At 40.3% G+C, this 25,115-nt stretch overlaps 1 protein-coding gene across 4 annotated transcripts in view; it reads right to left on the minus strand.

The window, feature by feature from the left end:
• Positions 1 to 25,115, minus strand: part of LOC124266222 (DNA repair protein RAD50-like) — a 132,378-nt gene that overhangs the window by 49,156 nt on the left and 58,107 nt on the right. The window contains exons 31-39 of one of the 4 annotated variants that reach the window (XM_046701035.1): positions 24,613 to 24,693; positions 24,185 to 24,243; positions 10,067 to 10,214; positions 9,265 to 9,438; positions 8,155 to 8,280; positions 7,367 to 7,419; positions 5,515 to 5,600; positions 2,935 to 3,074; positions 1,161 to 1,320 (exon numbers count right to left, since the gene is read on the minus strand). The exons of the other annotated variants lie outside the window; for them this stretch is intronic. Of the exons in view, the coding sequence (XP_046556991.1) occupies positions 1,183 to 1,320; positions 2,935 to 3,074; positions 5,515 to 5,600; positions 7,367 to 7,419; positions 8,155 to 8,280; positions 9,265 to 9,438; positions 10,067 to 10,214; positions 24,185 to 24,243; positions 24,613 to 24,693 (1,005 nt within the window). The 3' untranslated portion in view covers positions 1,161 to 1,182. Of the gene's footprint in view, positions 1 to 1,160; positions 1,321 to 2,934; positions 3,075 to 5,514; positions 5,601 to 7,366; positions 7,420 to 8,154; positions 8,281 to 9,264; positions 9,439 to 10,066; positions 10,215 to 24,184; positions 24,244 to 24,612; positions 24,694 to 25,115 lie in introns of those variants that run through there. 4 annotated transcript variants of the gene reach the window in all.

Genomic DNA, 25,115 nt, shown 5'->3' on the forward strand with positions numbered 1-25,115 from the left:
TATGTCCTTCTATTCATGAGACCGAGCTGAAGCCAGACTATCTATGTCCTTCTACTCATCACGAGTGACGAGAGCACATAAGCCAGACTCTCTACATCTTCCTACTCACTTCCAGACGACAGCTTAAGACAGACTATCTATGTCATTCTACTCACTAGATGAGAGTGTAAGCCAGACTCTCTATGTCCTTCTACTCACGAGATGAGAGCTTAAGCCAGACTCTCTATGTCCTTCTACTCACGAGACAAGAGCGTAAGCCAGACTCTCTATGTCCTCCTACTCACAAGACGAGAGTATAAGACAGACTAACTATGTCCTTCTATTCGCGAGACCGGAGCGAAAGCCAGACTATCTATGTCCTTCTACTCACGAGACGAGAGCATAAGCCAGACTCTATATCTTCCTACTCACGAGACGACAGCGTAAGACAGACTATCTATGTCCTTCTACTCACGAGAGTAGGGCATATGCCAGACTGTCTATGCCCTTTCTACTCACTCTAGACAAGAGCTGCAAGCCAGACTCTCTATATCTTCCTACTCACGAGACGACAGCGTAAGACAGACTATCTATGTCCTTCTACTCACGAGACGAGAGCGTAAGCCAGACTCTCTATATCTTCCTACTCACGAGAAGACAGTGTAAGACAGTCTCTCTATGTCCTTCTACTCAAGAGACAAGAGCGTAAGCCAGACTCTCTATATCTTCCTACTCACGAGACGACAGCGTAAGACAGACTATCTATGTCCTTCTACTCACGAGACGAGAGCGTAAGCCAGACTCTCTATGTCCTTCTACTCACGAGACAAGAGCATAAGCCAGACTCTCTATGTCCTTCTACTCACGAGACAAGAGCATAAGCCAGACTCTCTATATCTTCCTACTCACGAGACGACAGCGTAAGACAGACTATCTATGTCATTCTACTCACGAGATGAGAGCATAAGACAGACTATCTATACCCTCCTACTCACGAGACGAGAGCGTAAGACAGACTATCTATGTCATTCTACTCACGAGATGAAAGCGTAAGCCAGACTCTCTATGTCCTTCTACTCACGAGACGAGAGCGTAAGCCAGACTCTCTATGTCCTTCTACTCACGAAACGAGAGCATAAGCCAGACTGTCTATGTCCTTCTACTCACGAGACGAGAGCGTAAGCCAGACTATCTATGTCCTACTCACGAGACGAGAGCGTAAGCCAGACTCTCTATGTTCTCCCTGTCCAGGTTTGTTGTAGGTTCATCCAGGGCCAGAATTCCACAGTTGACACAAAACGTTTCCGCCAAAGCCAGACGGATGATCAGGGATGCCAACACCTGGATACAGAAGCTTGATGTTCAATACGTTACATGCACGAAAAATATCTATACTACACAGGAAACAACGTACTATAGTGGCAAAAACCCCAAATACCAGAAAATATATACAGCCATTGTGGCTTTCTGAACAAGTCAGACATTGTGGCTTTCTGAACAAGTCAGACATTGTGGCTTTATAACAAGTCAGACATTGTGGCTTTATGACAAGTCAGACATTGTGGCTTTATGACAAGTCAGACATTGTGGCTTTCTGAACAAGTCAGACATTGTGGCTTTCTGAACAAGTCAGACATTGTGGCTTTCTGAACAAGTCAGACATTGTGGCTTTATAACAAGTCAGACATTGTGGCTTTATAACAAGTCAGACATTGTGGCTTTATAACAAGTCAGACATTGTGGCTTTATAACAGGTCAGACATTGTGGCTTTATTACAAGTCAGACATTGTAGCTTTATAACAGGTCAGACATGGTGGCTTTATAACAAGTCAGACATTGTGGCTTTATATCAAGTCAGACATTGTGGCTTTATATCAAGTCAGACATTGTGGCTTTATAACAAGTCAGACATTGTGGCTTTATAACATGTCAGACATTGTGGCTTTATAACAAGTCAGACATTGTGGCTTTATAACAAGTCAGACATTGTGGCTTTATTACAAGTCAGACATTGTGGCTTTATAACATGTCAGACATTGTGGCTTTATAACAAGTCAGACATTGTGGCTTTATAACAATTCAGACATAGTCAGACATTGTGGCTTTATAACGAGTCAGACATTGTGGCTTTATAACAAGTCAGACATTTTGGCTTTATGACAAGTCAGACATTTTGGCTTTATGACAAGTCAGACATTGTGGCTTTATAACAAGTCAGACATTCTGGCTTATAACAAGTCAGACATCGTGGCTTTATAACAAGTCAGACACATTTGCTTTATATCAAGTTAGACAGTGGCTTTATATCAAGTCAGACAGGCTTTCTGAACAAGTCAGACATTGTAGCTTTATAACAAGTCAGACATTGTAGCTTTATATCAAGTCAGACATAGTGGCTTTCTGAACAAATCAGACATTGTGGCTTTATAACAAGTCAGACATTGTGGCTTTATAACAAGTCAGACATTTTGGCTTTATGACAAGTCAGACATTTTGGCTTTATGACAAGTCAGACATTGTGTCGTTATAACAAGTCAGACATTGTGGCTTTATAACAAGTCAGACATTGTGGCTTTATAACAAGTCAGACACGTTTGCTTTATATCAAGTTAGACAGTGGCTTTATATCAAGTCAGACAGGCTTTCTGAACAAGTCAGACATTGTAGCTTTATAACAAGTCAGACATTGTAGCTTTATATCAAGTCAGACATAGTGGCTTTCTGAACAAATCAGACATTGTGGCTTTATAACAAGCCAGACATTGCGGCTTTATAACAAGTCAGACATTGTGGCTTTATAACAAATCAGACATTGTAGCTTTATTGCAAGTCAGACATTGTGGCTTTATAACAAGTCAGACATTGTGGCTTTATAACAAGTCAGACATTGTGGCTTTATAACAAGTCAGACACGGTGCAAGCTACAAGAGGGTGGAGGATGTGGGAGTGCTCACCTTTTGTCCAGCGCTGCACCGGCCTCTCATATCTAGAGCAGTGTCCCCCTTGATCATCACCACACGGTAGTGGTAGATGCGGCGGGACTTCAGGGCAGCACCGTCCTCGTCATCAGAACGAATCTCAATTGTTTCAATATCTGAAATGCAGTGTTGAATATGTTCTATTCTTGTTCTCACCACCCTGTTATTTCTACAACAGACATGATATGATGATGGCTCTTTGAACTCTTAGATATTCTTTCTCTTGCAGTATCTTTTCTATAACTTGATGGCAGAGATTACGTCTTTCAGATCACACAACCTAACTGCTGGATCATAGACTCAGAGACTAGTCATTTAGGTACGCTATAAAAGACAAATCCCAAAATAACAATCAAATATATATATTTTCATTAAAAACAATAACTGTCATTATTTCATGTATTTCATTTTTCCACAAAGAGTTGTGATTAAGTTTGGCACCTACCTACTTAACTGTGTCATTTTCCATCCCATCCCCTCCTAATTACTGATCAGCCCCTTTATTTGACCTTTCTTTGTGAATCTGTTCAACAAAATCTAATCAAAATCTTTCTTTATTCATCATACAAGGAGTAGTTAACATGGTGAATCTGCAATGGTTTTCACAAGGTTTGTGTACGTGTTAATCACCACTACCTCTGCTGATATTAAACTACAGTTACATTGCACATTAAACTATTTTTCAAATTTCACTCCAAAATTCCTGATAAATTAACCACCAACATTTTCACTTCTTTACTGGTCTGGTGGTAACTTGTCATGAAGAGTTGCATCCCTTTGTGATGGTCAGGAGCTCTGACCCCTCCCCTTCACCATTTCCATGCCTTTATGGTTTCCCTGCCCTTGTTCTCCATTCCTAATCACTTCAACAGTAGGTGTTCCACCAATCCCAAACCCTTACCTCAACAGGTGTTTCTTCTCCATCCTCTCCTCTACAGGTGTTCCTCCACCATCTCCATCCTCCCCTCTACATGTGTTCCTCTAGCAGCCCCACACCCTTACCTCAACAGGTGTTCCTTCACCACCGCATTCTCCCCTCTACAGGTGTTCCTCCGCCAATCCCAAACCCATACCTCAACAGGTGTTCCTCCATCCTCTCCTCTACAGGTGTTCCTCCACCATCCTCCCCTCTACAGGTGTTCCTCCACCAATCCCAAACCCATACCTCAACAGGTGTTCCTCCATCCTCTCCTCTACAGGTGTTCCTCCACCATCCTCCCCTCTACAGGTGTTCCTCCATCAATCCCAAACCCATACCTCAACAGGTGTTCCTCCATCCTCTCCTCTACAGGTGTTCCTCCACCATCCTCCCCTCTACAGGTGTCCCTCCGCCAATCCCAAACCCATACCTCAACAGGTGTTCCTCCATCCTCTCCTCTACAGGTGTTCCTCCACCATCCTCCCCTCTACAGGTGTCCCTCCGTCAATCCCAAACCCATACCTCAACAGGTGTTCCTCCATCCTCTCCTCTACAGGTGTTCCTCCACCATCCTCACCCCTACAGGTGTTCCTCCACCAACCCCACACCCTTACCTCAACAGGTGTTCCTCCACCATCCTCACCTCTAAAGGTGTTCCTCCACCATCTCAATCCTTCCCTCTACAGGTGTTCCTCCACCAACCCCACACCCTTACCTCAACAGGTGTTCCTCCACCATCCTCACCTCTACAGGTGTTCCTCCACCAACCCCACACCCTGACCTCAACAGGTGTTCCTCCACCATCCTCTCCTCTAAAGGTGTTCCTCCACCATCTCAATCCTCCCCTCTACAGGTGTTCCTCTACCAACCCCATACCCTTACCTCAACAGGTGTTCCTCAACCATCCTCGCCTCTACAGGTGTTCCTCCACCATCTAACTCCTCCCCTCTACAAGTGTTCCTCCGTCACAGCCATTCTCACCCCTAAAGGTGTTCCTCTGCAACCCTCACGTCTACAGGTGTTCCTTTAACATTTCCTCGGTACATGTTCCTCCACAGTCCCCCACCCACTCACCGTTTCCTCGGTACGTGTTCCTCCACAGTTCCCCACCCACTCACCGTTTCCTCGGTACGATCCATCCACAGTTCCCCACCCACTCACCGTTTCCTCGGTACGCGTGATCCTCCACAGTTCCCCACCCCTCACCGTTTCCTCGGCATGCGTGTTCCTCCACAGTTCCCCACCCCTCACCGTTTCTCGGTACATATTCATCCACAGTTCCCCACCCACTCACCCGTTTCCTCGGTACGTGTTCCTCCACAGTTCCCCACCCACTCACCGTTTCCCCGGTCCGTATTCATCCACAGTTCCCCACCCACTCACCGTTTCCTCGGGTATACGTGTTCCTCCACAGTTCCCCACCCACTCACCGCTTCCTCGGTACATGTTACTCCACAGTCCCCACCCTCACCGCTTTCTCTCGCGTGATCCTCCACAGTTCCCCACCCCTCACCTTTTCCTTGGTACGTGTTCCTCCACAGTCCCCCACCGTTTCCTCGGTATGTGCTCCTCCACAGTACCCCGCCCACTCACCGTTTCCTTGGTACGTGTTCCTCCACAGTTCCCCACCCACTCACCGTTTCCTCGGTATGTGTTCCTCCACAGTTCCCGGATGATTTTGTTGATCTCGTCCATCTTCTGGACATGGTAGTTCATGATGGCCCTGGAACACCATCATCAATCGACATAACTTAGATGGAGCTCATACAATAATAGTGAGTGAGTGAGTTTAGTTCTACGCTGCTTTTAGCAATATTCCAGCAATATCACGGCGGGGGACACCAGAAATGGGCTTCACACATTGTACCCATGTGGGGAAATGAACCAGGGTCTTCGGAGTGAACGCACTAACCACTAGGCTATCCCACCGACCCCAATGATAAACAATGTGCTGTGTGAAATATGCAACTGAGAATATCGATCAGTATGATTATCACAGTCTTTTGAATAAATCCCACAGAACCTACAGAAGATTGCTCTAAGGCCAGACATATCAACATCAATATTTCATCCCCGGCGATATTGCTGCAATGAAATATCACCACAATACTTAGCAGACCATTGTGACATGACTGGCGATAATCTCTCGCTGGTTAGGGGTGTGCTGCAAACAGCCCATCTCTTGCAAGCAATATACAGCAATTTGCCTTACAATGGAGAAGTAACTTTCAGTCGCTTTCAATCACTTTCTGAGGTTGCCTTGGATAAGTGATCAATTTGCTTGATCATAGCTTGCAAGGGGTGGTGGGATAGTCTGGTGGTTAGGGCATTTCCTCGTCACGCCGAGGACCCAGGTTCGCTTCCCCACATGGGTACAATGTGCAAGGCCTATTTCTAATGTCAACCACCGTGATATTGCTGGAATATTGCTAAAAGCGGCGTAAAACTAAAACTCACTCATGGCTTGCAAAGCATCCTAGATGTACTTTTTTACACTCAAGACACTGGTAATTACTATTTACAAACTGAAAATGGAAGAATGATTTTGGATGATAAACAGAATCTCACCCTATGATATATATCAACCCTTGGCTTTAAATGTTCAAATCTCCTCCGCAAACCATGGATGTTAAAAGTTTTTAGACATGTTTATGACATCAGGTTGCCATGGGAACCTTTGACAACATGACCTTACAACACTGCATGCTCTCATGCTAATCAGCAATATCACAGCAGGTCCACTGTCCTTTGGCCTTGTGTGGGTGGTAACACACAAGCATAATTAGTTTAGAGTTGTCTCCCCTGACAAAATGTCCCATCATTGATGATGACAAAGCCAGTTACAGCACAGAACAATTGGAAGGATGTGCGTTGCAACAATCACCAACTATAACAGTTGAACAGTTGTCATAATGAAAACATCTGGTGTTCTGTGATGCCTTACGAGAAGTACATAAAAGTTATAAAAGACACATGTTATGGATAAGGGACCGCTCATAATTTATGGTGGGGGTGTGATGATGATGATGATTTTAAAGGGGGTGTCACCCATTTTGTTCTGGTGAGGAAGGGGGTCTAGCAATTTTGTACATAAAAATACAACATTATGCTTAAAAAATATGGGAAGGGGGAGTCATTGATTTTGTACATGATATACAATGGGGGTGGGGGGTGGTGTCACTTACTTTGTACGTAAATTTTAGGTGGTCATTCACATGGTACATGCTTCTGAATATAAATCATCATCACCCACCCTTGCCATAAATTATGAACGGTCCCTAACAACTTCTTTATTTGTTTCTCACGACGTTTCGGGGCTAGTTTATGCCCCTTCTTCAGGTGGATAATAAACTAGCCCAGAAACGTTATGAGAAACAAATAAAGCATTGTTATCCATAACATTTGTCTTGCATTACAACACCAACTTCTAATGCCTTTGAAGAATTACATGAAAGTTGTAATTTATTTTAGCAGTGAGTTTCAACTTACTTGTCCATAGCTCTGTAGTATTTCTCCAGGTCACTATTGGCCAGCTCGGTTGTCTGTAAATATAAATTGCTGAATCAGCAAACAGGGAACAGAAAATACAAGGGAACAACCATTTGCTTTCAGTGTGTGGAGGATTTTCGTTTGAAATCGGCATTTTTTAATGTCTGAGAGTACAAGATAAATAAGGACTTAATTATCTGTAAAGGCTTGTTCCCTTTCATCTAGCAGCTTAAGATGAAACCCATGTCATGCCGACAATATCTTATTCTCATCTATTTTTGTAATCTTTTGCATAGTTTCTACGATCAGATTGCGGGTTAGTGAAATTTTGTGTGGTCTAGTGAGGTGAGGTGAAATGGGGTTTAACGCCATACTTAACAATATTTCGCTCATATGACGACGTGCATGCGTGTGTATGTGCGGCTGCTTGTACTAGCCCAGACTTAAGCTGGTTTTATAGTGCTAGCCCACTGAGATTTCATGCTGCAGTGAAGCATGAATACCCTACTCAGACACATTATATTGACTCCGAGCTGACCAGTCTTTGTTGTACCAATTAATGCCAAGCGCCAGGTAGGGACCAACAAGTACCATATTATAACGCCTTTTGGTATGACGCGGCCAGGATCAAACCCGCGACCTTCCGCTCTCCGGGCGGACGTTCTAACCACCACACCACGAAGACGGTCTATGTGAAGAATAACATGGAAAGATCTACACTATGATTTCTTACAGAAACATTATGTCTAAGTTCACTGTGGCTCAAAATACTTGGTAGTTGACCTTACCCTCATTTGGATCATCATGTCCCGATACTTGGACCCAGCATCCTTGAACATGTCGGTCTGCAACTCCTTCTTCGCGTTGCGGATCATGTTGTCCAGACCCTCCTGACGACCTTTGCAGATGTTGCGCTAACAACAACATCAACAACAACAACAAACCATTATCCAGCCATAGAAATACATTTATTAGAGGACTAGATGGTAGCTGGTCCTGGTTGAATAAAAATAAACCAGTTCGTTTTGTCAGCTAGCTTAAAGGCACAATATCGCATTTTCGACAATATTTTGGCCTATATTATAATTATATATTGGGGCATATCCACTTTAGTTTCCTACTGATGCTCTAAAAGACTGTTATCCCTTATGACTTGTTTGAAATCAATAATTGAAACATCAAGGCGAACAGCTCCCAAACAGAAAACACTTGCCATATATGGAATATAAACAATTGCTCCGAAAAATGTCGCACTCGGTCTTGTCGGTGTTTGCCAAACTAATTTCAATCACAAGCTGTGCATATGTTTTTGCACCAGACATGAGCGTCATTTTGTCTATGACTGAGTACTGTCTCTACAGGATTTATGTGATATTTGTAAAGAGTGCTCCAAGGGACATAACTCTGTGGAGTTCGCTTGAAATAATGTTTGACCGAGAGAGGGCACAAGAGTCGATTTAATGCAACTTTACATTAATTCATTCAAACTTTTTAATTAAATACTGTAATCTAAATACATCATTTTTAGGGGGAATAAATTATATGGTAGCTTCCCTGAGAACTGAGAGTTAGTATCATTGAGAGAAACACATTATTTATTATAAGAGAAGTGTGGTGTGAAATAGTGCCTTTAATTCAGTTCTAACTTTCTGCAAAGATTTTCAGCAATTAGGGACCGTTCATAATTTATGGCTAGGGGGGTGATGATGATTTTAGGGGGTGGGGAGGTAGTTCACCCATTTTGTTCTGAGGAGGTCATCAATTTTGTACACATGTACTAGGGGGGTCCTCAATTGGAATGATCTAAGACTACTTGACCTTCACCTCCAAGGAAGGATGCGTGTTAAACACAAGTTTGTGTTATGCTCAAGAACAGAAATATATCACTTGTGCCCTACCTCTTTCTGCATCTCATCTGCCTTCTGCAGCAACTTCCTCCTCTCTCTCTCCAGGTTGGCAGTGTCAAAGTCTCCCATCTGGTCTTGCAGGACGCCGATCTCATGCTCCAGACGGCCCACTTCCTTCTGCTTCTGCCGTAGCTGAAGGTTGTCCATCAACTCCCGCTCTCGGATCTGAGAAGAGGCAGGAATATTTATCCTGCACTTGCTGCAGCTGATTTGTTTATCAGGTCAATTCTTCACCAAGTCTGCACTTGGACTCTCTGAAGACCTACCACCAGAGTATCACCTCAAGGACACGCTGTGGGCAACTACGACATGTTTTGTAGTACAACAGAAACAACTCTGCTGAGAGAGAAAAGGGAATGAAGACGGTGTATGCTAAACTCGAGGACAAACATTACCTTAATGGCTCCAGGGATTCAGTAAAATTCATCTTGACTGAATGACTTCTGTACAGTGTTCATCTGACCTCAGGTCATACAACTTCTGTACAGAGTTCGCCTGATGTCAGGTCATACAACTTCTGTACAAAGTTCACCTGACATCAGGTCATACAACTTTTGTACAGAGTTCGCCTGATGTCAGGTCATACAACTTCTGCACAGAGTTCATCTGACGTCAGGTCATACAACTTCTGTACAGAGTTCGCCTGATGTCGGGTCATACAACTTCTGTACAGAGTTCGCCTGATGTCGGGTCATACAACTTCTGTACAGAGTTCGCCTGATGTCGGGTCATACAACTTCTGTACTGAACTGACCTGATGCGAGAAGCTGTGTGACGTCTGTACTGAACTCACCTGCTGAGTGGCCAGGTCCTTGCTGAGCTTGTTGACATTCTCCGTGATCTCCTCACGCTCCTGGTTTACACTTGTCTCCTTCGTAGTGATGTTCGACATCCGTTCCTGACGCTCTTCTAGTCTGTCTGCCTTCATAGACTGGTTGTACCTGAAGACACAGGAGAAACGATAAACTTTCTCTCTGATCACGCTGCCTCCCACGCTGTATTCACTCTCTCCTGTCTGTACGTACTGGACACATAGCAGTTACAAGTACTAACAGTACGGAGATACAGAATTGCATCCTGATTCAAGGCCCATGATATCATTCTTCCATTTGCCAATCCTTGTAACATACAATACAATACAATACAATACAATACATTACAACCCATGAAGATCCTGGTTAGAATTGATCTTCAGTAACCCATGCTTGTTGTAAGAGGTGACTAATGGGATCGGATGGTCAGGCTCTCTTACTTGGTTGACACATGTCATCGTATCCCAAATGCTCAGATCAACGCTCATGCTGATCACTGGATTGTCTGGTCCAGACTCAATTATTTACAGACTGCCGCCATATAGCTGGAATATTGCTGAGTGCGGCATAATAGAAGGAAGGAATCCTTATACACCTATATAACTAACACCTCTAGAGTGAGTGAGTTTAGATTTACGCCGCACTCAGCAATATTCCAGATATATGGCGGCAACACCTCCAGATGTAAGGATAGAATCCTTATACACACTTATAACTAACACCTCCAGAAGAAAAGAGAGGTGAGGTTAGGTGAAATGGGGTTTAACGTCGTGCTTGAGAATATTTCGCTCATATGACGATGTGCATGCATGTGTATGTGTATGTCCGGCTGCTTGTACTAGCCCAGACTGGTTTTATAGTGCTAGCCCACTGAAATACCATGCCGCAGTGAAGCATGAATACCCCACCCACTCAGACACATTATACGGACTTCGAGCCGACCAGTGCTTGTTGTACCCTTTAATGCCGAGCGCCAGGCAGGGACCAACAAGTACCATAATTTAACGTCTTTTGGTATGACGCGGATGGGGATCGAACGCTCTAACCACTACACCACGGAGGCGGAGGCTCTAACCACTACACCACGGAGGCGGTCAGAAGAAAGGAGAGAATCCTTATACACCTATATAACTAACGCCTCTAGAAATAAGGAGAGAATCCTTATACACCTATATACCTAACACCTCTAGAAGTAAGGAGAGAATCCTTATACACCTATATAACTAACAACTCTTGAAGTAAGGATAGAATCCTTATATACCTATATAACTAACACCTCTAGAAGTAAGGAGAGAATCCTAATACACCTATATAACAAACACCTCTAGAAGTAAGGAGAGAATCCTTATACACCTATATAACTAACACCTCTAGAAGTAAGGAGAGAATCCTTACACACCTATATATAACTAACACCTCTAGAAGTAAGGAGAGAATCCTTACACACCCATATAACTAACACCTCTAGAAGTAAGGAGAGAATCCTTACACACCTATATAACTAACACCTCTAGAAGTAAGGAGAGAATCCTTACACACCTATATAACTAACACCTCTAGAAGTAAGGAGAAAACCTTTACACACCCATATAACTAACACCTCTAGAAGTAAGGAGAGAATCCCTACACACCCATATAACTAACACCTCTAGAAGTAAGGAGAGAATCCTTACACACCTATATAACTAACACCTCTAGAAGTAAGGAGAGAATCCTTACACACCCATATAACTAACACCTCTAGAAGTAAGGAGAGAATCCTTACACACCTATATAACTAACACCTCTAGAAGTAAGGAGAGAATCCTTACACACCCATATAACTAACACCTCTAGAAGTAAGGAGAGAATCCTTACACACCCATATAACTAACACCTCTAGAAGTAAGGAGAGAATCCTTACACACCTATATAACTAACACCTCTAGAAGTAAGGAGAGAATCCTTACACACCTATATAACTAACACCTCTAGAAGTAAGGAGAGAATCCTTATACACCTATATAACTAACACCTCTAGAAGTAAGGAGAGAATCCTTACACACCTATATAACTAACACCTCTAGAAGTAAGGTGAGAATCCTTACACACCTATATAACTAACACCTCTAGAAGTAAGGAGAGAATCCTTATACACCTATATAACTAACACCTCTAGAAGTAAGGAGAGAATCCTTACACACCCATATAACTAACACCTCTAGAAGTAAGGAGAGAATCCTTACACACCTATATAACTAACACCTCTAGAAGTAAGGAGAGAATCCTTACACACCCATATAACTAACACCTCTAGAAGTAAGGAGAAAATCTTTACACACCCATATAAGTAACACCTCTAGAAGTAAGGAGAGAATCTTTACACACCCATATAAGTAACACCTCTAGAAGTAAAGAGAGAATCCCTACACACCCATATAACTAACACCTCTAGAAGTAAGGAGAAAATCTTTACACACCCATATAAGTAACACCTCTAGAAGTAAGGAGAGAATCTTTACACACCCATATAAGTAACACCTCTAGAAGTAAGGAGAGAATCCTTACACACCCATATAACTAACACCTCTAGAAGTAAGGAGAAAACCTTTACACACCCATATAACTAACACCTCTAGAAGTAAGGAGAGAATCCTTACACACCCATATAACTAACACCTCTAGAAGTAAGGAGAAAACCTTTACACACCCATATAAGTAACACCTCTAGAAGTAAGGAGAGAATCCCTACACACCCATATAACTAACACCTCTAGAAGTAAGGAGAAAACCTTTACACACCCATATAACTAACACCTCTAGAAGTAAGGAGAGAATCCTTATACACCTATATAACTAACACCTCTAGAAGTAAGGAGAGAATCCTTACACACCTATATAACTAACACCTCTAGAAGTAAGGAGACACTCCTTACACACCTATATAACTAACACCTCTAGAAGTAAGGAGAGAATCCTTATATACCCATATAACTAACACCTCTAGAAGTAAGGAGAGAATCCTTATATACCTACATAACTAACACCTCTAGAAGTAAGGATAGAATCCTTATACACCTATATAACTAACACCTCTAGAAATAAGGAGAGAATCCTTACACACCTATATAACTAACACCTCTAGAAGTAAGGAGACACTCCTTACACACCTATATAACTAACACCTCTAGAAGTAAGGAGAGAATCCTTATATACCCATATAACTAACACCTCTAGAAGTAAGGAGAGAATCCTTATATACCCATATAACTAACACTTCTAGAAGTCAGGAGAGAATCCTTAAACACTCATATAACTAACACCTCTAGAAGTAAGGAGAGAATCCTTACACACCTATATAACTAACAACTCTAGAAGTGAGGAGAGAATCCTTACACACCTATATATAACTAACACCTCTAGAAGTAAGGAGATAATCCTTATACACCTATATATTTAACACCTCTAGAAGAAAGGAGAGAATCCTTACACACCCATATAACTAACACCTCTAGAAGTAAAGAGAGAATCCTTACACACCCATATAACTAACAACTCTAGAAGTAAGGAGAGAATCCTTACACACCCATATAAACTAACACCTCTAGAAGTAAGGAGATAATCCTTATACACCTATATATTTAACACCTCTAGAAGAAAGGAGAGAATCCTTACACACCCATATAACTAACACCTCTAGAAGTAAAGAGAGAATCCTTACACACCCATATAACTAACAACTCTAGAAGTAAGGAGAGAATCCTTACACACCCATATAACTAACACCTCTAGAAGTAAGGAGAAAATCCTTACACACCCATATAACTAACACCTCTAGAAGTAAGGAGAAAATCCTTACACACCCATATAACTAACACCTCTAGAAGTAAGGAGAGAATCCTTATACACCTATATAACTAACACCTCTAGAAGTAAGGAGAGAATCCTTATACACCTATATAACTAACACCTCTAGAAGTAAGGAGAGAATCCTTCACACCCATATAACTAACACCTCTAGAAGTAAGGAGAGAATCCTTATACACCTATATAACAAAAACCTCTAGAAGTAAGGAGAGAATCCTTATACACCTATATAACTAACACCTCTAGAAGTAAGGAGAATCCTTATACACCTATATAACAAAAACCTCTAGAAGTAAGGAGAGAATCCTTACACACCTATATAACTAACACCTCTAGAAGTAAGGAGAGAATCCTTATACACCTATATAACTAACACCTCTAGAAGTAAGGAGAGAATCCTTACACACCTATATAACTAACACCTCCAGAAGAAAAGAGAGGTGAGGTTAGGTGAAATGGGGTTTAACGTCGTGCTTGAGAATATTTCGCTCATATGACGATGTGCATGCATGTGTATGTGTATGTGCGGCTGCTTGTACTAGCCCAGACTGGTTTTATAGTGCTAGCCCACTGAAATACCATGCCGCAGTGAAGCATGAATACCCCACCCACTCAGACACATTATACGGACTTCGAGCCGACCAGTGCTTGTTGTACCCTTTAATGCCGCGCGCCAGGCAGGGACCAACAAGTACCATAATTTAACGTCTTTTGGTATGACGCGGATGGGGATCGAACGCTCTAACCACTACACCACGGAGGCGGAGGCTCTAACCACTACACCACGGAGGCGGTCAGAAGAAAGGAGAGAATCCTTATACACCTATATACCTAACACCTCTAGAAGTAAGGAGAGAATCCTTATACACCTATATAACTAACAACTCTAGAAGTAAGGATAGAATCCTTATATACCTATATAACTAACACCTCTAGAAGTAAGGAGAGAATCCTAATACACCTATATAACAAACACCTCTAGAAGTAAGGATAGAATCCTTATACACCTATATAACTAACACCTCTAGAAGTCAGGAGAGAATCCTTATACACCTATATAACTAACACCTCTAGAAGTAAGGAGAGAATCCTTATACACCTATATAACTAACACCTCTAGAAGTCAGGAGAGAATCCTTACACACCTACAAAACTAACACCTCTAGAAGTAAGGAGAGAATCCTTACACACCTATATAACTAACACCTCTAGAAGTAAGGAGAGAATCCTTATACACCTATATAACTAACACCTCTAGAAGTAAGGAGAGAATCCTTACACACCTATATAACTAACACCTCTAGAAGGAGAGAATCCTTATATACCCATATAACTAACACCTCTAGAAATAAGGAGAGAATCCTTATACACCCATATAACTAACACCTCTAGAAGTAAGGAGAGAATCCTTATATACCCATATAACTAACAACTCTAGAAGTCAGGAGAGAATCCTTATACACCTATATAACTAACACCTCTAGAAGAAAGGAGAGAATCCTTATACACCTATATAACTAACACCTCTAGAAGTAAGGAGAGAATCCTTCACACCTATATACCTAACACCTCTAGAAGTAAGGAGAGAATTCTTATATACCTATATAAGTAACGACTCTAGAAGTAAGGAGAGAATCCTTACACACCCATATAACTAACACCTCTAGAAGTAAGGAGAGAATCCTTATATACCTACATCACTAACACCTCTAGAAGTAAGGAGAGAATCCTTATACACCTATATAACTAACACCTCTAGAAGAAAGGAGAGAATCCTTACACACCCATATAACTAACACCTCTAGAAGTAAGGAGAGAATCCTTATATACCTACATCACTAACACCTCTAGAAGTAAGGAGAGAATCCTTATACACCTATATAACTAACACCTCTAGAAGAAAGGAGAGAATCCTTACACACCCATATAACTAACACCTCTAGAAGTAAGGAGAGAATCCTTATATACCTACATCACTAACACCTCTAGAAGTAAGGAGAGAATCCTTATACACCTATATAACTAACACCTCTAGAAGAAAGGAGAGAATCCTTACACACCTATATAACTAACACCTCTAGAAGTAAGGAGAAATCATACACACCTATATAACTAAGCCTCTAGAGTAAGGAGAGAATCCTTATATACCTATATAACTAACACCTCTAGAAGTAAGGAGAGAATCCTTACACACCTATATATAACTAACACCTCTAGAAGTAAGGAGAGAATCCTTACACACCTATATATAACTAACACCTCTAGAAGTAAGGAGAGAATCCTTACACACCTATATAACTAACACCTCTAGAAGTAAGGTGAGAATCCTTACACACCTATATAACTAACACCTCTAGAAGTAAGGAGAGAATCATACACACACCTATATAACTAACACCTCTAGAGAGTAAGGAGAGAGATCATTATACACCTATATAACTAACACCTCTAGAAGTAAGGAGAGAATCCTTACACACCTATATAACTAACACCTCTAGAAGTAAGGAGAGAATCCTTACACACCTATATATAACTAACACCTCTAGAAGTAAGGAGAGATCCTACACACCTATATAACTAACACCTCTAGAAGTAAGGAGAGATCTTACACCCATATATAACTAACACCTCTAGAAGTAAAGGAGAGAATCCTTACACACCTACATAAGTAACACCTCTAGAAGTAAGGAGAGAATCCTTATACACCTATATAACTAACACCTCTAGAAGTAAGGGAGAATCCTTACACACCCATATAACACCTCTAGAAGTAAGGAGAGAATCCCACACACCTATATAACTAACACCTCTAGAAGTAAGGTGAGAATCCTTACACACCCATATAACTAACACCTCTAGAAGTAAGGAGAGAATCCCTACACACCCATATAAGTAACACCTCTAGAAGTAAGGAGAAAATCTTTACACACCCATATAACTAACAACTCTAGAAGTAAGGAGAGAATCCTTACACACCCATATAACTAACACCTCTAGAAGTAAGGAGAGAATCCTTACACACCTATATAACTAACACCTCTAGAAGTAAGGTGAGAATCCTTATACACCTATATAACTAACACCTCTAGAAGTAAGGAGAGAATCCTTACACACCTATATAACTAACACCTCTAGAAGTAAGGAGAGAATCATATACACCTATATAACTAACACCTCTAGAAGTAAGGAGAGAATCCTACACACCTATATAACTAACACCTCTAGAAGTAAGGAGAGAATCCTTACACACCCATATAACTAACACCTCTAGAAGTAAGGAGAGAATCCTTACACACCCATATAACTAACACCTCTAGAAGTAAGGAGAGAATCCTTATACACCTATATAACTAACACCTCTAGAAGTAAGGAGAGAATCCTTACACACCTATATAACTAACACCTCTAGAAGTAAGGTGAGAATCCTTACACACCTATATAACTAACACCTCTAGAAGTAAGGAGAGAATCCTTACACACCTATATAACTAACACCTCTAGAAGTAAGGAGAGAATCCTTATACACCTATATAACTAACACCTCTAGAAGTAAGGAGAGAATCCTTACACACCTATATAACTAACACCTCTAGAAGTAAGGAGAGAATCCTTATACACCTATATAACTAACACCTCTAGAAGTAAGGAGAGAATCCTTACACACCTATATAACTAACACCTCTAGAAGTAAGGAGAGAATCCTTATACACCTATATAACTAACACCTCTAGAAGTAAGGAGAGAATCCTTATACACCTATATAACTAACACCTCTAGAAGTAAGGAGAGAATCCTTATACACCCATATAACTAACACCTCTAGAAGTAAGGTGAGAATCCTTACACACCCATATAACTAACACCTCTAGAAGTAAGGTGAGAATCCTTACACACCTATATAACTAACACCTCTAGAAGTGGGAGAGAATCCTTACACACCTATATAACTAACACCTCTAGAAGTAAGGAGAGAATCCTTATACACCTATATAACTAACACCTCTAGAAGTAAGGAGAATCCTTACACACCCATATAACACCTCTAGAAGTAAGGAGAGAATCCTTACACACCTATATAACTAACACCTCTAGAAGTAAGGTGAGAATCCTTACACACCCATATAACTAACACCTCTAGAGTAAGGAGAGAATCCTTACACACCCATATAAGTAACACCTCTAGAAGTAAGGAGAAAATCTTTACACACCCATATAACTAACAACTCTAGAAGTAAGGAGAGAATCCTTACACACCCATATAACTAACACCTCTAGAAGTAAGGAGAGAATCCTTACACACCTATATAACTAACACCTCTAGAAGTAAGGAGAGAATCCTTATACACCTATATAACTAACACCTCTAGAAGTAAGGTGAGAATCCTTATACACCTATATAACTAACACCTCTAGAAGTAAGGAGAGAATCCTTACACACCTATATAACTAACACCTCTAGAAGTAAGGTGAGAATCCTTATACACCTATATAACTAACACCTCTAGAAGTAAGGAGAGAATCCTTACACACCTATATAACTAACACCTCTAGAAGTAAGGTGAGAATCCTTATACACCTATATAACTAACACCTCTAGAAGTAAGGAGAGAATCCTTACACACCTATATAACTAACACCTCTAGAAGTAAGGAGAGAATCCTTATACACCTATATAACTAACACCTCTAGAAGTAAGGAGAGAATCCTTACACACCTACATAAGTAACACCTCTAGAAGTAAGGAGAGAATCCTTATACACCTATATAACTAACACCTCTAGAAGTAAGGAGAATCCTTACACACCCATATAACACCTCTAGAAGTAAGGAGAGAATCCTTACACACCTATATAACTAACACCTCTAGAAGTAAGGTGAGAATCATACACACCCATATAACTAACACCTCTAGAAGTAAGGAGAGAATCATACACACCCATATAAGTAACACCTCTAGAGTAAGGAGAAAATCTTTACACACCCATATAACTAACAACTCTAGAAGTAAGGAGAGAATCCTTACACCCCATATAACTAACACCTCTAGAAGTAAGGAGAGAATCCTTACACACCTATATAACTAACACCTCTAGAAGTAAGGAGAGAATCCTTATACACCTATATAACTAACACCTCTAGAAGTAAGGAGAGAATCATTACACACCTATATAACTAACACCTCTAGAAGTAAGGGAGAGAATCCTTTATACACCCTATATAACTAACACCTCTAGAAGTAAGGAGAGAATCCTACACACCTATATAACTAACACCTCTAGAAGTAAGGAGAGAATCCTTACACACCCATATAACTAACACCTCTAGAAGTAAGGTGAGAATCCTTACACACCTATATAACTAACACCTCTAGAAGTAAGGAGAGAATCCTTACACACCTATATAACTAACACCTCTAGAAGTAAGGAGAGAATCCTTATACACCTATATAACTAACACCTCTAGAAGTAAGGAGAATCCTTACACACCCATATAACACCTCTAGAAGTAAGGAGAGAATCCTTACACACCTATATAACTAACACCTCTAGAAGTAAGGTGAGAATCCTTACACACCCATATAACTAACACCTCTAGAAGTAAGGAGAGAATCCTTACACACCCATATAAGTAACACCTCTAGAAGTAAGGAGAAAATCTTTACACACCCATATAACTAACAACTCTAGAAGTAAGGAGAGAATCCTTACACACCCATATAACTAACACCTCTAGAAGTAAGGAGAGAATCCTACACACCTATATAACTAACACCTCTAGAAGTAAGGAGAGAATCCTTATACACCTATATAACTAACACCTCTAGAAGTAAGGTGAGAATCCTTATACACCTATATAACTAACACCTCTAGAAGTAAGGAGAGAATCCTTACACACCTATATAACTAACACCTCTAGAAGTAAGGTGAGAGAATCATATACACCTATATAACTAACACCTCTAGAGTAAGGAGAGAATCATACACACCTATATAACTAACACCTCTAGAGTAAGGTGAGAATCCTTATACACCTATATAACTAACACCTCTAGAAGTAAGGAGAGAATCCTTACACACCTATATAACTAACACCTCTAGAAGTAAGGAGAGAATCCTTATACACCTATATAACTAACACCTCTAGAAGTAAGGAGAGAATCCTTACACACCTATATAAGTAACACCTAGAAGTAAGGAGAGAATCCTTATACACCTATATAACTAACACCTCTAGAAGTAAGGAGAGAATCCTTATACACCTATATAACTAACACCTCTAGAAGTAAGGAGAGAATCCTTACACACCCATATAAGTAACACCTCTAGAAGTAAGGAGAGAATCCTTACACACCCATATAACACCTCTAGAAGTAAGGAGAGAATCCTACACACCTATATAACTAACACCTCTAGAAGTAAGGAGGAGAATCCTACACACCTATATAACTAACACCTCTAGAGTAAGGAGAATCCTACACACCTATATAACTAACACCTCTAGAGTAAGGAGAGATCCTTACACACCCATATAAGTAACACCTCTAGAAGTAAGGAGAGAATCATACACACCTATATATAACTAACACCTCTAGAGTAAGGAGAGAATCATACACACCCATATAACTAACACCTCTAGAAGTAAGGAGAGAATCATATACACCTATATAACTAACACCTCTAGAAGTAAGGAGAGAATCATACACACCTATATAAGTAACACCTCTAGAAGTAAGGAGAGAATCATACACACCATATAACTAACACCTCTAGAAGTAAGGAGAGAATCCTTCACACCCATATAACTAACACTCTAGAGTAAGGGAGAGAATCCTTACACCTATATATAACTAACACCTCTAGAAGTAAGGAGAGAACTTTATACACCTATATAACTAACACCTCTAGAAGTAAGGAGAGAATCATACACACCCATATAACTAACACCTCTAGAAGTAAGGAGACACCCTTACACACCTATATAACTAACACCTCTAGAAGTAAGGGAGAGAATCCTTACACACCTATATAACTAACACCTCTAGAAGTAAGGAGAGAATCCTTACACACCCATATAACTAACACCTCTAGAAGTAAGGAGAGAATCATACACACCCATATAACTAACACCTCTAGAGTAAGGAGAGAACTCATTATACACCTATATAACTAACACCTCTAGAAGTAAGGAGAGAATCCTTACACACCTATATAAGTAACACCTCTAGAAGTAAGGAGAGGAATCATACCACACACCTATATAACTAACACCTCTAGAAGTAAGGAGAGAATCATACACACCCATATAACTAACACCTCTAGAAGTAAGGAGAGAATCCTTATATACCTACATAACTAACCCCTAGAAGTAAGGAGAGAATCCTTATATACCTATATAACTAACCCCTAGAAGTAAGGAGAGAATCCTACACACCTATATAACTAACACCTCTAGAGTAAGGAGAGAATCATATACACCTATATAACTAACACCTCTAGAAGTAAGGAGAGAATCATACACACCTATATAACTAACACCTCTAGAAGTAAGGAGAGAATCATTATACACCTATATAACTAACACCTCTAGAAGTAAGGGAGAGAATCATACACACCTATATAACTAACACCTCTAGAGTAAGGAGAGAATCATACACACCTATATAACTAACACTCTAGAAGTAAGGAGAGAATCATATATACCTACATAACTAACCCCTCTAGAAGTAAGGAGAGAATCATATATGCCTACATAACTAACCCCCTAGAAGTAAGGAGAGATCCTACACACCCATATAACTAACACCTAGAAGTAAGGAGAGAATCCTTATATACCTACATAACTAACCCCTAGAAGTAAGGAGAGAATCCTTACACACCCATATAACTAACACCTCTAGAAGTAAGGAGAGAATCCTTATATACCTACATAACTAACCCCTAGAAGTAAGGAGAGAATCCTTACACACCCATATAACTAACACCTCTAGAAGTAAGGAGAAAACCTTTACACACCCATATAACTAACACCTCTAGAAGTAAGGAGAAAACCTTTACACACCTATATAACTAACACCTCTAGAAGTAAGGAGAGAATCTTTACACACCCATATAAGTAACACCTCTAGAAGTAAGGAGAAAATCTTTACACACCCATATAAGTAACACCTCTAGAAGTAAGGAGAGAATCCTTACACACCCATATAACTAACACCTCTAGAAGAAAGGAGAAAACCTTTACACACCCATATAACTAACACCTCTAGAAATAAGGAGAGAATCCTTACACACCTATATAACTAACACCTCTAGAAGTAAGGAGAATCCTTACACACCTATATAACTAACACCTCTAGAAGTAAGGAGAGAATCCTTACACACCCATATAACTAACACCTCTAGAAGTAAGGAGAGAATCCTTATATACCCATATAACTAACACCTCTAGAAGTAAGGAGAGAATCCTTATATACCTACATAACTAACACCTCTAGACTAGAAGTAAGGATAGAATCCTTACACACCCATATAACTAACACCTCTAGAAGTAAGGAGAGAATCCTTATATACCCATATAACTAACACCTCTAGAAGTAAGGAGAGAATCCTTATATACCCATATAACTAACACCTCTAGAAGTAAGGAGAATCCTTACACACCTATATAACTAACACCTCTAGAAGTAAGGAGAGAATCCTTACACACCCATATAACTAACACCTCTAGAAGTAAGGAGAGAATCCTATACACCTATATAACTAACACCTCTAGAAGTAAGGAGAGAATCCTACACACCCATATAACTAACACCTCTAGAAGTAAAGAGAATCATACACACCCATATAACTAACAACTCTAGAAGTAAGGAGAGAATCCTTACACACCTATATAACTAACACCTCTAGAAGTAAGGAGAGAATCCTTATACACCTATATAACTAACACCTCTAGAAGTAAGGAGAGAATCCTTACACACCCATATAACTAACACCTCTAGAAGTAAGGAGAGAATCCTTACACACCTATATAACTAACACCTCTAGAAGTAAGGAGAGAATCCTTATACACCTATATAACTAACACCTCTAGAAGTAAGGAGAGAATCCTTACACACCCATATAACTAACACCTCTAGAAGTAAGGAGAGAATCCTTATACACCTATATAACTAACACCTCTAGAAGTAAGGAGAGAATCATACACACCCATATAACTAACACCTCTAGAAGTAAGGAGAGAATCCTTATACACCTATATAACTAACACCTCTAGAAGTAAGGAGAGAATCCTTACACACCCATATAACTAACACCTCTAGAAGTAAAGAGAGAATCCTTACACACCCATATAACTAACAACTCTAGAAGTAAGGAGAGAATCCTTACACACCCATATAACTAACACCTCTAGAAGTAAGGAGAGAATCCTTACACATCCATATAACTAACACCTCTAGAAGTAAAGAGAGAATCCTTACACACCCATATAACTAACAACTCTAGAAGTAAGGAGAGAATCCTTACACACCCATATAACTAACACCTCTAGAAGTAAGGAGAGAATCCTTACACATCCATATAACTAACACCTCTAGAAGTAAGGAGAGAATCCTTACACACCTATATAACTAACACCTCTAGAAGTAAGGAGAGAATCCTTATACACCTATATAACTAACACCTCTAGAAGTAAAGAGAGAATCCTTACACACCTATATAACTAACACCTCTAGAAGTAAGGAGAGAATCCTTCACACCCATATAACTAACACCTCTAGAAGTAAGGAGAGAATCCTTATACACCTATATAACAAAAACCTCTAGAAGTAAGGAGAGAATCCTTATACACCTATATAACTAACACCTCTAGAAGTAAGGAGAATCCTTATACACCTATATAACAAAAACCTCTAGGAGAGAATCCTTACACACCTATATAACTAACACCTCTAGAAGTAAGGAGAGAATCCTTATACACCTATATAACTAACACCTCTAGAAGTAAGGAGAGAATCCTTACACACCTATATAACTAACGCCTCTAGAAGTAAGGAGAGAATCCTTATACACCTATATAACAAAAACCTCTAGAAGTAAGGAGAGAATCCTTATACACCTATATAACTAACGCCTCTAGAAGTAAGGAGAATCCTCATACACATATATATTTGTAGAACTAAGGAGAGAATCCTAATACACTGATATAATTGTAGAAGTTAGGGGAGAATCCTTATACACCTATATAAGTGTACTCACAGCTTGATTTCACCGTTGATGTCCTTCACTTGTTTGGCCTCCGACTTCACACAGTCAATCTGTAAACACAGCAACCTAGACATACAGCTCACCATGTTGTAGCACCTTGCCTCCCAGAGTGTAACAAGAATCCCCATCTCACCTTATCTACTATTGTAGCACCACCCCTCATATCCCACCTTTTTAGGCATAAACCAATATGCACATTTTGCGTACAATTTCGCAAGGCAGATCCTACAAAGAGTGAGTTTGGTTCTACAGTACTCTAGTTATTTTGCAATGATGCAGGTGTCAGATGTTTACAACTCTGGTGAAATCTATCAGAATGGGTTTGGTGTCAAGAATCATAGATACATCACCACATAAACAAAGGATTCAAGCAGGAACATTGTCAGGAGGAGATGGCTATGGTGTTTAGCTAAACTTACCTCGGCCTTGGCTCCGTCAAGCTTGTCTTCCTTGGTAGCCACCAGTTTCATCTTCTCCTGGCGCTGGCGCTCAATCTGCTCCTATGGACACACCAGTCAGTGTCAGTACAGTTAAACAAAGCGTTATTACACTGTATTATTATTTACAGATTCAAATAATAAATGCAGCAAAGAGGGTTCAAGTGATCCCGGAATGTTCAGGGTGGTTAGACTCATCATCAGCTCATGGCCACAAAACGGGACTTCTCCAAGAAACAGCTGACCAATCCAACCCACTAAGAACTTTGCGGAGAATGTTTAGGCTGCTCAACATTGCAGACTTCTGCATTACCCAGAGTGTCAGAAAGGCTGTGTTCCTTGCAGCCAAACCAGGTACTCTCTCAATGTCGGTCAAGATGTTGGGAGGTTCCAAACCTTGGGCACCAAGAACAATGGGGAATCAGACAACTTGCAAATTTTGATTCAAGCAGGGCATTTGCCATGTTTTTCCTTATTCTGAATCA

The sequence above is a fragment of the Haliotis rubra genome, unplaced genomic scaffold, assembly GCF_003918875.1.
Source record: "Haliotis rubra isolate DU_JTF1 unplaced genomic scaffold, ASM391887v1 Scf124, whole genome shotgun sequence".
NCBI lineage: Eukaryota > Metazoa > Mollusca > Gastropoda > Lepetellida > Haliotidae > Haliotis > Haliotis rubra.